This window comes from Hyposmocoma kahamanoa, unplaced genomic scaffold (assembly GCF_003589595.1).
Source record: "Hyposmocoma kahamanoa isolate Upper Pololo Valley unplaced genomic scaffold, ASM358959v1 67, whole genome shotgun sequence".
In the NCBI taxonomy this organism is placed as follows: Eukaryota; Metazoa; Arthropoda; class Insecta; order Lepidoptera; family Cosmopterigidae; genus Hyposmocoma; species Hyposmocoma kahamanoa.
Genome location: NW_020653855.1, coordinates 3,420,359 through 3,438,362, shown reverse-complemented (window position 1 = coordinate 3,438,362; position 18,004 = coordinate 3,420,359). Strand labels below are relative to the sequence as shown.

The window sequence follows — 18,004 nt, the reverse complement described above, 5'->3', positions numbered from 1 at the left end:
ATTCACTTTGCAGAACAAACATTACCCTTACAAATACTACCACGTAGTTCGTTGGTAGGCCAGTTTTTCAAATTATTTATTATTGTTGTAGAGAAAGTAGTGACCGACGAAGACAAGGAGAGTGATGGTACATTACGAATAATGGTATACGATGAAGATGGCCAAGTTATACCTTATGAGTTATACGGTTAGATGTTATCCGTCTAAATAATAACTAGTTATTGTAGTGTAGAATGTTTAAGTATATAACCGACGTAATTAGGTATATATTAGGATTCAAAAGTGGCAGTTATGGTACAACTGTAGCTGAAAATAAAATTTCATCTTTGCAACAACGAATGTAATGACGAAATAGTAAGTGCTTTTAGATCCCAGAATTTTGTACAACTTGAGCTGAGTTAGTATTCTCTCTCCTGCGGTAGGCCTGTAGCGTTGAGGCATCCTGTTGTCTATTACCTATTCCAACATATTTGCATTACTGTTCTGTGACGTCATTGTAAATTTAACACAACAAGCCCATCTTATCGTTGTAGAAATAGTAAAATAGATTTCTGCAGTCTCCACCAAAACGTCGTTACCACTTAGAACCAAGTCCGAACTCGTGGTACCACGATTTCGTTTAACTAAGGTACACGATTCCTTTATGGGGAACTGTATACGTTTTTACAATAATATCATTTCCTAAGTTTACTTACTTACATTAAATATATTTTATTTGAAAAGTATATGGAAAGACAACATGAGTCTAGATTCCACACAATTATGATTCAAAGTGTATTCCATAGCATTTAAGTTTATTTGAAAAGCGCAATTCCTAGAGTTTCTTGCTCGTTCTTCTCAGGGAGGTCAGCGTAGGAAACAAGCTGTAGCTTAAAAAATGACGTTTTCAAGTGTAAAAAATTTACCTATGGAATCAATGATTATCTCACTTTGACTGTCACATTAGCAGATGAGGTAAATCTTAGTTTTTTTGATAAAGATAAATAAATAAAATTATATATAATAGGTGAGCCAAAAATTAAAGAAGCGGTGACGACATCAGATGAAAATGCAGAGGCTGAAGACGAAGAAAATAAACCTCTGTCGGTTTCTCAATCGCAGATGATCGAGGAGTTTGTTGCTTCTGTAAGGGATTTTGTCAATGTTAATAATAATAAGGCGAATAATGTTAGCCTCCTTTTTAATTTTTTTTATTGTTGATACGAAGACGGAACAACACAAAAACATTCCATCGATCTGATTAGAATCAGCGGCAGCAGATCTTATGAATTTCTCTATGAAAGCAAAAAAGCCACGAAGATCGGCAACAAGTATAATATAGAGAAATTCGTTATAATCTGTCTTTTTTGAAGACAGAGTTAAATGACATTGTAGGGTTCCCAGTTTTCACAAAATTTTAAATAGTTCTGTAGCTGTTGTCGATAGTTTTATCGATAGATTGTGAAAGAAGATAAAATTTCGCCAAAAATATTACGACGTTCTAATGATTACCAATTGCGTTATTGCCTTCTTTATTTTGACAGTTGGCCTACTAGTATCGAGATCAATTTTCATTCATATACATTTTGACATGAATAGCCGGATTTGATTATTTATATTGAATTAAGATGAAAAACTTTAAAATATTTCTCCTCTGTATGTTTCATAAACATAGTTCTAAATACAGTGTGTGTATGTATGAACTTATAAAAATTGACAATTCAAATGAACTTGTGCTCAGTAATTGGATGAATAATGGGTCGAGGACTAAAATAAGATCGGCTCATTTTATTCCATAAGCGTGACAAATATTCAGTCGATAGTCGATAGAATATTTATAACCTGCAATCACTAGCTGCTCGCAATGAACTATCGTTTTAATCCGTCTTCAAAAAAGACTAGGTGTGTTGTTTCGGTTAATACCTCAGTTAGTAAGAGCGATAGATCAATCAGATCGAAGAATTTTTACGCGCGTAAACGCGATAGAGAGCGCCCGAGGAGCGCGGTCGAAGCGTTTGTATCGCGTTTTACGCGCATATGAATCGATTCAAACGCGCACAATCGCGTTGCATGCTAGAAACTTGTATACTCCATTGGATTTTACACTTAAAAGTTCATGCAGTCGCTTCATTTAAAAAACTAACTGAAATTAAGAAACAAAACTTAAATTAAAGCTATCTCTTACCAAAATGCACAATACATACGCGTGACTCTTAGGGCGCGTTCCCACTATGTCACCACGTTTTATTATCGGTGGACGACTGTCGTGTCTAGACCGTTCCCATATAACGACTCTGTCGTGGACGATTTTTTATCGTTGAACGACTGTCGTGACCAGCTGTTCCCATTAGATCGTGACGACAATTTATCGTTTCACCACAGCCTCCTTGTCGTTTGCACGACAGAATCGTTTGATGCACTGCAGTCGCTTGTATGTTCTTTTGGAAGCCGGTAGTGTGTGTTCGCTCGAAAGGGATGAAGACGAAATTTTAATAATGTATTACTTTTTTAAAATGCGGAAAAGTGTTGGGTACATCCAATGCTACTAAAAAGAATTCCATTAGGGTTATGTCAAACGGTATACGAAGTTGCTTTCTACAACCTGCTACGACCAGAGATGGGCAGTGGGTTAAAACCCAATCAACCCGCCCGTGTTTTCACCAGGGTTTTACCCGAAGCGCCGATTTTTAACCCATTTCTGCCCAAAATCGTGGGCAGAAACGAAGAGTACAGAATTTGGTATAATTCCAACACTAACAATATAATGTACAATAACTTGTAACAAATTTCTATATTTTTATTATACGAAGAAAAGGCATCTCCACATAATACCCACCACCTGTCAATCCTGTGGATTCTCAATGAAGATCGATTCAAGTGCATACGATCTAACGATTTTTTGTATCAATTTATTGTTGAACTTTTCAAGCGAATCTATTCAATAGAAAGGTAAATCGAACTATCCTGATAAGCTGCATTACTCCACGAAGTCTGAGGAGATAGTGGAGTATATCAGGCATAAAACCAAATACACCCTGAGAGTCGAGCGGTTGGAGTCTCGCCGCAACGTGAATTTCAATTCGTTTGTGGTGAGAATACCGACCGAACATCTTTCGACCTTCATGAAAGAGGAATTTTGGCCGAAGGGTGTCATATATCGGCGATTCCGCGGCCGGTTACCTGACACCAGATTGCGCCACACGTCGCCGATAAGGGAAATCGTGTAGATTAGTTTTTATTATTATATTGTATGTATGTTTGTTTTAAGGTATATATAATATAGGTGAATTTTGTTTTTATATTGTTATGTATGTTAGTCTATAAGGTATGTATACATGGGTCTTTGTTACCTGATATAAATAAATAAATAAATAAATAAAAAAAATAAAGCAACAAACATTTTGTAATAATATGTATAATTAAATTTGAACAAAACTCAATTCACAACAAATATTTAGACGTAAATAGCTTTTGCCTTCGATTTCAGTGTTTAACCAGATTTAAACCAACAAACAAAGCGTCGGGTTAAAATTCGGGCGCTTGCCCATCTCTGGCTACGACCCAACGCTATTGCAAAGCGAGCAGAGGGCGCGGGGTATGAGAGGGGAGGGCAAGCAGCAGAATACGTGCGGACAGCGATAAATAAAACGTGACGACAATAGCTGCTGCGACAATCTGTCGTCACGTTTTTATCGTGACTTTTTTATCGTTCGACGACTGTCGTTCTAGCTGTTCCCACTGTGACGACATTTTGTCGTTGTAACGAAAGAAAATCGTGAACGACAGTTAATCGTGTCGTGCTATATGTGAACAACTTCATTTAAATATACGAGCCACGACACTGTAAACTGCACGACAATCTGTCGTCACGACATAGTGGGAACGCGCCCTTAGTGTTGTTAATCTTTAATCTATAGTAACAAGGCTGAGTGAAGAAAATCTTCTGTAGATTTCTAATAGATGGTGCTATGGCAAAAAAGTCGTTAAAAAACAAAGAACTGCAACAATGACATACAAATATTCGTAAAGTCCGCTAGTTCGTTCCGTGGCAGCCGCATCGAAGGAAATTTTTCTTAGTGTTCCATGTTTGTATTAATAATTAAATTAATAACAAATTTAATACTAATTGAGAGCCAACTCAATTATAGGCACTTATAGACCACAGTCGGCGACGTGCTGTTAAGGACATGCCACTCTGAGCTTTAAATCACCAAGATCTGAAGAAACATAAGTTGACAAGTCACACGTGCCTATGATTTCACGCCTTTTAGGGCGCGTTCCCATTATGTCGTAACGACGGATAGTCGTGCAGTTTAAAGTGTCGTGTCTTGTATATTGACATAAAGTTATTCACACATAGAACAACACAGTCACACTGTAGTTCACGACTTTTTTGACGTTACGACGACAGACTGTCGTGACTATGGGAAGAGCTAGAACGACAGTCATCTGACGATAAATAAAAGGTCACGGTAAGAACGTGACGACAGATAATCGCAGCTTCAAACGCTTCGGTCGTGCAAACGACTAGGCCGCTGCCGTGCACCGATACATTGTAATCACGATCTACTGGGAACAGCCAGACACGACAGTCGTTCGACGATAAAATAAACGTCCATGACACAGTCACGACAGATAGTCGTGATATGAAACATAAGCGGAACTCGCCATTACACTCCAAAACCGGAACGCAGTAATCACATTACTACTTAGTGGCAGAAATACGTAAGATGCTGGTACTTCCCTGGACAAAGTCTTTCACAAGAAGCTCTACTACTGCTACTACATTAATGATTATTATAGTCTCGAATAATAATCGTGATGATTATTATAGCGGCGGTGACCAATTTGCATCAGTTTGACCATCTGATTCTACCGGCTCGACCTTGCCTTATATACGTTTAAATTTTTATTATTTTTCATTTATAATCAGGTTACGAAGACCCATAAATACATGCTTTACAGACTAACATACATAATAATATTAATAAAACGCTATTTATTTATTTACACGTATGGACTGTGACGTGTGACGCAACGTGGGTGTCCGGTAACCGACCTCGGAAACGTCGGTACATGACACCTTTCGGTTAAAAGTCTTCCTTCATGAAGATCGACAGATTTAATTTCCCCCAAATCTTATGTCACTATGTCGCCTCCATCGAGTATATAACCAGAAATAGAGACGAAATAAGGGCCATCCATCACTGGCAACTCATCAGGCAAATGGGCCTTATATCACTTTTAAATATCAACTCTCGTTTGCGCTGAAATCACAAATTTGAAAGCTGAAATAGTACAATAACAGACCTGTGTACGTCTCCGTATATTCCAAAAATATTCTATGTTGCTAGGCTATGTTGAGTGTGTGCGTTATTATTATTATTATTATTGTAACATATACAAAATATTTTACTTTATAGACTATTTACATAGACTATTTTACTCGTTATAGACTCGATGGTACCCTCCTATCCTATCAACTATCCTCACGCATCCTCATCTTTCCTCAGTCCTACGCAGAAAGGAATAATCGTCGCAACGATTTGCAAACTACCTTTAATGAAATAAAAACGCTGGTGGAGAAGTTCAGGAATGCTCAATATGATTTGGGTTAGATATTTCTTTATTTGTTATAGGCATGTTAGTGTAGCGGAGCTTATTTGGGGAATGCTTCTCTTCGGGACAAAAGGGACGCGTTAATTAAACTAGTAAATTAAGAAACTAGTTGCAGTATGTGAGAGCTTATGCTGAGACCCATGGTCTACGGTACAAGGCGACCAAGAGCGAGTTGCTCAAGGCGGGTAGCAATTTTTTTAAAATTGCTTTAATTATGTCCCAGAAGTTAAGCTGTGTGGCACTCTTCTGAATAGGGTCACTAAATTTAAACACCTCCGGGCACCGAGTCTTTGGAAGATATAGGGATGGGTAATATAACTTTTTCTGAATATCGTATCTAGACTATATATCGATATTCGAAATCGGATTTCCAAACTTTTTATTTTTTGAAACTATATATTCATGGATGCAGCCCGCGTGCGCGCTGCGTTCATACATTGCCGTTACTGATATTCGGAATCAGATTTCGAAACTATATATTATTGGATATAGTTTTACAAGAGCAATGCGGGCCAATGAAGTATACAGTTTCAAGACGCACAAAAAATGGTTTCGCGTTGACATCCACTCAGTGAATATCTGACACGAAGCTATATCGGTATATAGTTTGGAAAATATATGATTTCGTGTTGGTAACCACTCGGTATTCGCTCCACTTGATTCAGTATAGCTATAAAATACGCGATGCGGAGCAATATCGATATATAGTTTCTAAGATACACGATATCGGATATTCGATATTGCCACAATATATAGATTCAATATAGTAGTTATTAGTTTGTAGCAATAGGAACGCAAAACTATGCTGAAGAGTATAACACATTCAGGTATGGTGGCCGGCCGCCAAATGTCCACGACGAGCGGTGAATTCATCGTTCAATCCATCGAGAAAGAAATCATGGACTACATCGACAAGCAGATCGGCATTCTACCAGATCCTGACTTGAAGAAGAAAAAGGTAATCTGAAGGACATACCGAAAGATATATTATCTATTAAAAGTAACTCCATGTTTGTACCTTATGCATTACCTCGAATTGGCGCAACGCTGCACTACATTAAAACGAGCAATCCAAAATGACAAGGTCACATTTCTTAAAACAAAAAATGAAAAAGAAAATGCAGCAAGGGACCCCTGGAATTCATTGCAAAATGCAACATAATATGAAACATAAGGCTGCAAACAGATTGACTGCATGTTTGCAGTTAATGCGTGTAGTTGAATACGACTTCACGCATTAACTGCATGCAATCGATTTCGGCTGCAAAAAGTCGGTCGAAATCAACTTCATACGGCCGAGATAGATTGCATGCAGTTAATCTGTTAGCAGTCTAAGATCTGATATATAAAGTATGAGTTTCTTTGAAAGCAAAATAACAAAAGAGTAAATGTTTATGACTAGTTCATTATTTATAAAGACGTTAAGTCCACTTTTGTCCATCCCAGATTTTTACGTGACGGAAAGCGAATATTGCACACGTTCCCTCTACTTGACAGAATCGATAACTTGCATCATGTAAGAAATACAGATCGTAAACAAATAAATGCTAACAATTGTAAAAATTTAAAAACATTTTGTCTTCAAGGCGAAACCAGAAGAAGTAGCAATGATCAAAGAGCTATTGGAGGACTTTATCGACGAGAACATGGACATAATCGCGCGCGAAGTAGAGGAAGTGGAGGAGGAGGAGGAGCCTATACCAGAGGTAACAATCTCGTGGATTAGATTTCAGCATGTCTCTGTTTCAGCATGTATCTCTAGGGTTTTTGGACATCACGTGCTATGCAAAAGACTTAAAAATGCATTTTGTTCAATTTTTTAACGAAGGTTGAGTAAGGCTGTATGCACTAAGTCGACTTCGACTTCGACTTGATTGTACAGTCGATGACCTAAGGTACCTCAACCCTAACCGTCTGTTTGTATTCGAGTCGATGAGTATGAAGAAAGGTGATAAATGAAATTAACCTTTAAATTAATTAACCTTAAACTTATTACATCATTGGTGCTTAAGAAACTTTTTAGGCCAATTTGATCTTTAAAACTTAAATAAATACAAGTTTTAAAACAAAAAGCTGGAATTCCTTTAAACTACTAAAGACTCGTCTTAAACCTGTTCGAAAACTCGACTCGAACCGACTCGAGTCGTAAACCTATTCGAAAACTCGACTCGAACCGACTCGAGTCTTAAAACTGTTCGAAAACTCGACTCGAACCGACTCGAGATTTAAACCTGTTTGATAACTCGACAGGAAGCGACTTCTACTCTACAAAGTGTCGAGTATGACAAGCAGGGTTAAGTTTTATTACAACTACTATTGCACACGAATTACATAAAACACAAAAACCCAATATGGTGATTTCCAAAGAAAAGATGTTAATACTTAATTATACTACAGTTTTACACTAGTAGTAGTACCCATAAACAGACTCGAAGGCGACTCGTTACATAAAATAGACTCGAGTATTAACGGCGAACTCGAGTCTATTCGGAAACTCGCTAGGCTCGTAATACATCGAGCATTAAAGTCTTGTAAATTGGTGTCGAGTCCTAAAATGTAGACTTCCGGACTCGGACACTTTTACAACACGTCTGATATATGTAATTTTTATGATTTAGGCATTGACTTACAAATAAATGGACAACGGGTCTAATACAAAAACCACGAAAAAAATGTCCCAAGTCAACCTATTCGAAATTTAAATTGTTATGTCATCGCAGTATCGCGCTGTCCGTAGAACAAATGAAGACTAAAGCGGAGTGTCGCGCTCTGTATACGATTTTAGCGCCTTACAAGTGCGGACACTTTTTAGCGCGGACCCGACGTCCATATAATTGTAAGTCAATGGATTTAGGTGAAACAATTCTTACCTGTTTACAGATTGTAGTAGTCTACGCAGTTCCGGGCATTGGCCCACCGGTGGACGAAGACATAATCCGGGAGTTCGAAGAATACGCAATGGAGATTTGCAAGGTGCAAGCCGAGGTCTTTATGCCGAGGAACATAAGGCACTTTTTGTGCCCGCCTTTGGAGAAGTACGTAGTTCCTATCCATTTCTCAGGTTCTGGGGATTGTGGGACAGACACTATTTTTTCAGGTCTAAATTGCGTATTTTTTTCAAATAAACCAACGCTTCGGGCTCTTTACAAGTCCCATGGTTACAGCTGAGATGGTAAAGTCATTAATCAGTTATGTCTAATATTAATGTAAACCACCATATATAATATACATATAGACTTACTAACATCATTAAACAACAATTTTTGTTCCATTACTTTTTACATAATATCAAGTGACGGGACGAACAAGTCGTACGCCTGATGGTAAGCTACACGCCTGTCCATAACAGTTGCAGTGCCACTCAAAGGTTTAAATCGCAAAGATATGAGGGGCACTACCCCTGCGCCTTTCACCCTGAGACATAAGTTGACAAGTCTCATGTGTTCTCTGGACGAGCTCTTTCACACGAAGCTCCACCGCTACTAATCTGATACACTGCAGATAAGTCTGAAACACTACACATAAACTACAGATACATAGGTTCAGACAGTCGTTTCCGTAGTAAACATAATATTTGGCTCACATATTCAAAATTTGGCCGAAGTGGTCGCTTTTCGAGGAAACATCCCGGATGCAGAATTTAGATGGATCAATCCATTAGGGAACTACGGTATGATCAAAGTTCCTTAGAGAAATCTGTTGTGTAAAACGTTTGTTATAACTATAATATATTTTTAATTTCCCCAGGTACATTGAGCACGTGTACGAAGATGACATAACGGTTCCAAAAAAACGAGAAGAGATACCAACAGGTGGTGCACTAACAGATTAAATCTTGTCTTTAGCACGACCAGTCAGATTTAACTAGTCATTACGTTCGTATTTATACAGTTTACCGTTAATTTGTTTTAATTATCATTGTAATTTATTTTTTATACAATATTTAGTGTGTCCTGTTCTTTTGATTATGAATAAAACCTGCTACATATCTTCTTCACGGGAGTTATAATACTTTTTTTTATCACTTTCGTAAGAAGTAGTAATGTGCAACAAAACCAGGTGATATTTTAAAAATTCAATACGCTACCCAAAAAGCAGTGAAACTGTTTGATTTTATGTAAATACAGCTTTATTTAATGTCATTTTTATGAGGTAACAGTTTAGGAATATTCAATTAAAATTCCTTTGCAATTGTGATAATTGGTGTAAACAGTAAATTGTTAACTCCCATATACAACTGTATCAACTAAAGTTAATAGTACACGTATACCTACTACACGATATACATTTTGCAAACGGCTTTAATTTCGTTTGTAAAAAATTAAAGTCTGAAATTAAGCCAGTGTCCCTGCCGTTCCACCTAAGCAAAATTAACCATAGTAGTACGGGAAACATTTGAATTCGAACTGAGATAGTATCGATTCTTAATATATTTGCGGTGTTTCTTTGCATTTAAAGCTTAGTACATCGGCTAATATAGTAGCGTTTTTTATTTTATAGACTATTATGATTTTTTTTACTACCATATTATTGGTAATATGTTTTTTGCCAGTTTGTTGTTATTATTGTTATGAAGATTTCTGAGGGCGCGTTCCCACTATGTCGTCACGTTTTATTATCCTTGGACGACTGTCGTGTCTAGCCTGTTCCCATATCACGACTATATGTCGTGGACGATTTTTTATCGTTGAACGATTGTTGTGACTAGCTGTTCCCCCTAAATCGTGACGACAATTTATCGTTTCACGACAATCTCCTTGCCCATCTCTGGCTACGACCCAACGCTACTGCTAAGCGAGCAGAGGGCGCGGGGTACAAGAGGAGAGGGCAGGGAGCAGAATACGTGCGGACAGCGATAAATAAAACGTGACGACAATAGGAGCTGCGACAATCTGTCGTCACGGTCACGTTTTTATCGTGACGTCTTTTTATCGTTCGACGACAGTCGTTCTAGCTACTCCCACTGTAAACTGCACGATTATCTGTCGTCACGACATAGTGGGAACGCGCCCTTACAGGTGGCGCTACGACAAAAAATTCGTTAAAATCAATAACAAAAATCTGCAACAAGCACATAAGGCTTTTGCAAGGTTTGCTGACTCAGTTGCGACAGCGATAGCCCCAATATGGCGAGGTCGCTGGTTAGATTCCTGGGGGCCTACCACAACTTCCTAAAACAACATTACTTTAACCTTACATTGACTTTTCGCTTAAAATAAGCTTATTATAATGTTAAAACTATGATGTGACTTTAACATTAAAATAATTATTGTTCCTATGTCAAATTTAGCAATCTTAAAATAGTTACACAGATGCAGTGGAACCAATTTTATTTTCAGTTTTATTGTGTTAACATTGATTTGTAATGATTAAAAGTTAAGTTTGAACTTATTTATTAACACATATCTCTTCTATATTATGTTTATTTTTTTATTTAATAGACCATAGGAAATAATTTCTTGTTAAATAAAAATACGCGATGTTTATTTCGTAAAATTATGACAGCGACATCTATACGCTCCTTGGCGACTCTAACAGTTGAAACTAGACTACAGTTCCGAATTCACAACGTGAAAATCAAGACTCGGCTTGTTTTGTTTATTTTTCTTCATGAAAATGCGGAAAAATAATTGAAAACAACGTAACTTTAATAGATTTCATTACTAAGTACATACTTTTCTTTTTAGGCATTTAAATTTCGGTGAATGTTAATAATATAAGTACTTTAACATTATACTATGATACGACGATTGGGATCATCAAAAAAGAAAGAGATGGCATTGTACAGTTCATATAGCGTTATTTATTTCCTATTTTTAGTAAGGAATAGAAATATTGGGAAATCATTCGATCTTTCCATTGACTTACAATTATATGGACGTCGGGTCCGCGCTAAAAAGTGTCCGAACTTATAGGGCGTTAAAATCGTATACAGAGCGTCATTCACGCTTTAGTCTTCGTTTGTTCGATTGACAGCGAAGCAAGCAAAATTAGACAGTACTGTGATGACGTTACAATTTAAATTCAATGTTTTAGCTTTTTCGTATTCCTTTACATGTCACTACGTTTAAATAGGTTGACTTGGGACATTTTTTTCGTGGTTTTTGTATTAGACCCGTCGTCCATTTATTTGTAAGTCAATGGTTCTTTCAGTCACTTTTGCAATTTACTTGGTTGATTGGTTTGTCATGGTACGAATATGAGTAATATTATAATAAGCTTACATTAAAATAAGATTGTTTTTTGAAAGGTTATGGTAGACCCTCAGCCGGATGGAAGAAATTTTTCTTTGTGTTTGTTCAATCTGTACCAATAATAACAACAAAGTAGTGCATCGATTTTGCCTCAAACCGCTTGGCCAGAACTTATTTAAGGACCAGGATTTACTTTGAAGATCAGATCCCAGATTTTTCGACCCATCGATCCGATGGGGTAGCCCATTCGCATTATTATATGTACGCCTCGACTCGGAAAAGACGCAGTTTCCGATCGGGAGAGGCAATGAAAATCAAGCTGCTGAACAGTGGCGAATTTGCAGTCTTGGTTGCCCAAGGCCCCAGGCCATGTACATGTACTGGTAGACTACAGAATGAATTTCAGTGTCACAGTCTATTGGTGGAAACCGCATGAAAATCCGTTCAGTAGTTTTTGAGTTTATCGCGACCAGACAGACAGACGCGGTAGTGATAATATGTAGTGATGTAGTGACATTACCTATATTATAGATAATGTGACATATCTGTATTTTATATATAAAATGTACGAAAGTGATTTAGGAAGATTATTGCTATACAATGCGGTGCTGTGCGGCCCGCCATAATGTGCGTGAGCCTTTAGAATATTTAGTTATTTCTTGTGTATCATCCTTGAAATTTTTGTCACGATTAACCGCCCTAGGCCCGGGCCTACTGGGCTTTAGGGCAAATCCGCCACTGGATCTGAACACCGTATGTAATGTAATTAATATTTTTTTATTTATAATTCATAGTACAGGTACATCCTAGTTCCTCTGAGGTTGTTTTGAACAATTGAGAACAATACCCCGTTAAGTAAAAAAGGAATGAAGGAATTTGGGATTTATATACATTGTCAAAAATGAAACAGCCAAAACTTTACATTGTTTTTATTTTAATATATGGAATAAATAAATGAACCCCAGTGTTATGCCGTCCTATCACCTGACACGTTGACTATCTATCACTGTCTCGGTTTAGCTTCGCCCATGTCGTGTAGCTGCATCTCTTTTTTCACATCAATTTAGCACATAAAGTTTCAAAGGCACGGGGACGTTTTCCCACCCTACTTTGCTAGGGTCATCACCGCCGAGCTGGTAGCACACAGTTTTTTTTCTAACACGTAATCGTCTGTCCATTAAAAATCTCACAATCTCATTCTGACTCTTAAAAGTTTACTCCAATACCTCAAAATATTGTGAAATAATTCAAAGTTTATTCCCTTTGGAACTGCTCAACATCTCGAAAATACTTTGAAATAAAAGTTTCCTGCTTTTGTTTCTGCACAACATCTCGAAACTACTGTGAAATAATTAAGAGTTTACTCCCATTTGAACTGCTCAACATCTCTAATATATTGTGAAATAAATAAAGTTTATTCCTATTGGAACTGCTTAACACCTCGAAAATACTGTGTAATAATTAAAAGCTTACTTCCATTGTAACTGCTGTATTCCTCGAAAATATTGTAAATTTTTTCACTGGTCACTAATGAACATTTTGTCAAAATGTAACACTGCTCGCTAGTTTGAATAAAACAAAAATCACCTCATAACTTCAGGTCTCACCTTGGCATATTTTCTTATAATGTAGGTCCAAATATTTCACAATCAATTTAATAGGTATCGAGTTCTTAGGTTTTCGCGATTGTTACACATTGGAAACAGAACTATTGTATCGGATCTAAATTGCGTGTAGTTGTTATACAGTTCCCATGTTCACAGCTGACGGAAATTCAAGCGACCTGTAAAGGTTTGAAAAAAGATGGACGCGCGATCTAGATCCGAAAAGAATAGTTTAACTCAAAATTTAATAGATATGCATACCTACCTCTTGCCGATGTTTATGTATAATATTAAATCGATTTCAACAATATATCAAGTTATTTTGCAGTTACAAAGAGTAGAAATGCAGGTCCAGTTTCAGGCTTACTTTTTTCGAGACACATTAAAAGCACCGCTCATGGAAACCCATATTGTAATGATTTACTGATGATTATATCCTTAACTTCTTGACAGGCCCGGCTAAGGCCGAGACAGCGAACGCCCGTTTATTCCCACTAGTTCAGTTGTGCAGTTCAATTTTGTAACTATAACAATTTTGTGCAGCTAAAAATCCACCTGAGTATTAAATAATTCATATAAATTGTTAAGCGCATATACAGTGCAATAAAAAAAAAATGCGAATAAGATGAATAATATAAGAATAATTAATTGGTGTTTTTTATTTGTGAATAATTTTTTTTTCTATTCAATCTTACAATCAGAGATCAGACACGCAATTCGAGTCACATTGCATTTTTATTCTTGTCGGACTTGAATAAACATATTGCCGTCATCGAAGAAAAAGTTTTCTCCGGATTTACAAATTCGAATTTTCAACAAGGACACAAATTTGATTTTTAACATATCCCCACAAAAAAAATCTAAAGGAGTGAGATCTGGTGATCTCGCATTTACCTTAAATCCTATGCGACTGTAAACGAGTTGAAGGCTGAGGTTCAGAATACGATTTGTAATACAATTCATCACAACACGTTATTAAAAGTTACTCAAAATGAATTCGTTAAAATATTAAATTTGCGTATCCAAGAACATGGAGCTCATTTCGAGCAACTATTTAGTTAGATTACCATTTTTTTCGTTTTATTAAAATACGTTAAGATTTCATGGTTTTTTTTTCATTTAATTAACCAATTTTGTGAGAGAGATTTTATTCTTATAATTAACCCTATCGATCGATGCAATAAAAGTGCAGGGTGCATTTTTTTGAGATTAAAGCGGGTTCGATTCCCGCGTGTTGCTAGAAATTTTCGAAAAATCTAGGTCAAATGCTCACTTATTTTAACTATAAAAAAAACCGGAATAATTTTATGTACTTTTAAAGGAATTCTGATGAACTGTTAAGTTGGGGTCTAGGGGAAACTGGTGGACTGAATGATTTTGTTCTATATTTTTTTTAAAAAACCTACCACATCTTAAGCAGAGGCCGTAGGTTCGAATCTCGCCTCGCACCTCTGAGTTTCTCGGAATTTATGTGCGAAATTTAATTTTAACTTTACCATGAGCGTTTCAATAAACGAAAACAAAATGCTGACACCTGCACGTCAAAGAAGGTTCACGACCCTCGGAAAATGTGTGAAGTCCCCAACCCGCACTGAACCAGTGTGACGAACTATGGCTCCAAACCTCGCCTGAGAGAAGGCCCGTGTCCAGCAGTGGGACATATAAATGGGTTGATAAGAAGAGGTTTGAAACCGATCTCTGATTATAATGTTTTTTTTTGTAAAATCATACCGACGCATAGTACCGAGGCTTATTCCTGACTAAACTGTAATAAAATATTAACATCTTCACGATTAAACTGTTAAACTGAACAAGTAAGAAAAAAACGTAACCATTAAACATTGAGCATTTATCGACCAGCACTAATTTAACACTCCCGTCAAGATACCATCACCCAAAAAACCAGTGGCGGCTAAGCAAAACAAAATTTCATTTACATATTAAGCGTCTCCGCGTGGTTTCAGAACGATAATGGCGCCATCTTGTTTTATAACCTTAAAAATATGGATGGAAATGCGAAATGGTTTGTTTAAATATTTGAAAAGCTTCAATGTTATATGTAATAGCATCATAAATTATTAGTATTATATAAAATTTCATAATTATTTACGTGTGTTACCGGCGCCATTTTGCACTCGTTCAAAAATCTCTCAACTTTCAAACATTGTACCACTCCAAAACTCTACTTACGTACAGCGAAAAAAAATAAAACGTACTTTGTTTTTTTTTACTTGGATTTAAGTTTCGGGTAACTAAATTGTATATACACAATAATAATATGTCGCACAAACATTTTTGCCCATATCATTTTTACTTTCAAACAATGTCTTAATTAAATATAAAAGCCATTCAACGCAAAATCTTTACAAGCTCGCTAAAATAATAATGTTTTGAATCACGGAAGTTTGTCCAAAATTTACATATAATATACTTACAAGCGAGAAAACAAAGTATTCATAATTCACAAATCCACCTCCGTTCAGGAATCGACAAGTTTTTTTTATATAAATTTACACTAAGAAAACTTAATTAAACAATTATTTAACACTGGAAGAGTTAGGAATGGCCTCTTGAAGTTCGGATACCGATTTTTGGTCTATCTCGTTAACGTCATCTCGTATCCGATCTTTTCACTAAGTCTGAACATTGTTTTTATAATTGTAAAAAAACCGACGAAATAGAAAATACATCGGAATCTATCGGACATCTCTATTTCAATTTTTTTTAATTATCAATAACGGTAATCTTTGTATGTGAAATTATTTAGGTTAAACGTTGATAGTAGTGTACGTTTATGACCATAATTGATCTGACTTAGTGAGATCCATTCCGATATCGCTGCGACATTATCAAGTTGAGAGCGAAGCGTCTTGTGTTAGACTTATACATTAAGAAAAAATGCTAAATCTTAAATAACATCTCGTATAAACTTAGGCAATTACTTAACAAGTAAAACTTATACAGAATGTTGTGTCGGAAAGACAATGTTTTTTTTTTTGGTAGACAGTTATTGGTAAACCTAAGGTATAACGCAGCAGCAATAAAATTGAAAATTTCTTTTTGAACCGTCATCCATTAAATATTATACATTTTTTTATTAACAAGTGTCTTTCCTATAATATAGGAAGCACGTAATTTATAATGTAACCACTGAATGGTATACATTTTTTATTAACAAGTGTCTTTCCTATAATATAAGAAGCACAAGATTTCAAATTTAAACAACGTAACCTGATAATCGCTTTTCTCTTCGTTAGTTATATATTTGAATTCGGGAGACGGGAGATTAGCTTATCGACAGTGGCAGATCATCGTGTATAAATGCATATTTTATTTACCTCGATGTTTTGGACGTATTGCAACGTCTATGGTCTCGAAGGGATTGAACTTCACATATACGTCCGTAACGTGAGGTAAATAAAATGTTTTTGTACACGATTAAGTCCCGAATGTAAAATCAAATAATGTGTGAAAATCGTGAATGTTTAAATCAGTGAATTGGCAGTTCAAACTGAAATTTTAATTTTTTAACTTAAGAGCACCTTTGAAGTCTAAATTGCTGTCAACTGCTATTGTGAAAGGCAAATTCGGCAAGCGAAATATGTGAGACGGCAGCAAGATGATGTTCCTTTAGTTAATATTTATTTCAAAGATGTCTTAAGTTTGAAACACTTGGAAGAAGAAAAATTCATAAATAAACGACTTATTTATATACTAAGGAAGCGTCATGAATTTTAGAAAGAAGTACGAGAACAGGTTGCATCAAATGATAATGGTGAATGGATTTTAGCCTGTACTGTACGCGCTAAAATCCAGTAAGTAGTATGAGAGTTTTTATTCTTGTGTGCAAAATGGGAGTTTTGAGAAATTTTATCAAAACTTTGCGACAAAATCAGAACACAGTCATTATGTACACGTACAGCACACACTAAATATCACATCAATGCCACGTGTTTTTTAAATATACAACAGTAGCTTGAAATGTACACATCTCATTTGAAATTCAAGGAAAGAAAATTAAATTTTCCGACAGTTACGTATGTCTTTACGCTAGCATCGACTGACTTCATTCGATTCTGATATTTCTTGTCCCTAATTTTAATGAATTTTTCTATGTGGACCGAAATTTTGTGAATACTTGGAGTCAGTGCTTATCCATAAATATAAATTTTAGAAATACTCCTAGAAATCAGGGAAGATATTAAAAAATTAATGCACTAAGAATACATCAAACTCGCATAATCATTGAAAATATTTGTGATAGAAATTAATTTTATGGATAAGCACAGACAGCACAGACTCTCGCAAAAAAATCGAGCAAAGTCAGCAAAACATCTCTTAGCAAAAAATTTCGGCACATTCTCCCAAAAACCCGAGGAACTTGAGCAGTGACTCGAAAATATAGTATATTTTCATTTTGAAACGTCTCGTAAAATAATATCACGATTAAAAAATAACGCAAATATTCCTAATCAATTGTGGGGAAGCAAGCTTTAGGATTAAACAACTAAATAAAAGTCCAGACATGTGGTTACCGTATTAGTTCGTATGCTATTGCATATTTACTGTATTAGTTTCTTATGCTATTGCATATTTACTGTATTAGTT

General features: G+C 36.0%; 1 protein-coding gene across 1 annotated transcript in view; it reads left to right on the top strand.

Moving 5' to 3' along the window:
• The window catches only part of LOC113232142, a 22,297-nt gene extending 13,492 nt beyond the window's left edge, over nucleotides 1–8,805 (top strand). Inside the window, exons 9-14 of the mRNA XM_026466779.1 lie at nucleotides 92–187; nucleotides 1,007–1,125; nucleotides 5,493–5,592; nucleotides 6,426–6,556; nucleotides 7,185–7,304; nucleotides 8,479–8,805. Of these exons, the coding sequence (XP_026322564.1) occupies nucleotides 92–187; nucleotides 1,007–1,125; nucleotides 5,493–5,592; nucleotides 6,426–6,556; nucleotides 7,185–7,304; nucleotides 8,479–8,766 (854 nt within the window). The 3' untranslated portion in view covers nucleotides 8,767–8,805. The remainder of the gene's footprint in view (nucleotides 1–91; nucleotides 188–1,006; nucleotides 1,126–5,492; nucleotides 5,593–6,425; nucleotides 6,557–7,184; nucleotides 7,305–8,478) is intronic.
• The last annotated feature ends 9,199 nt before the right edge of the window (nucleotides 8,806–18,004 follow it).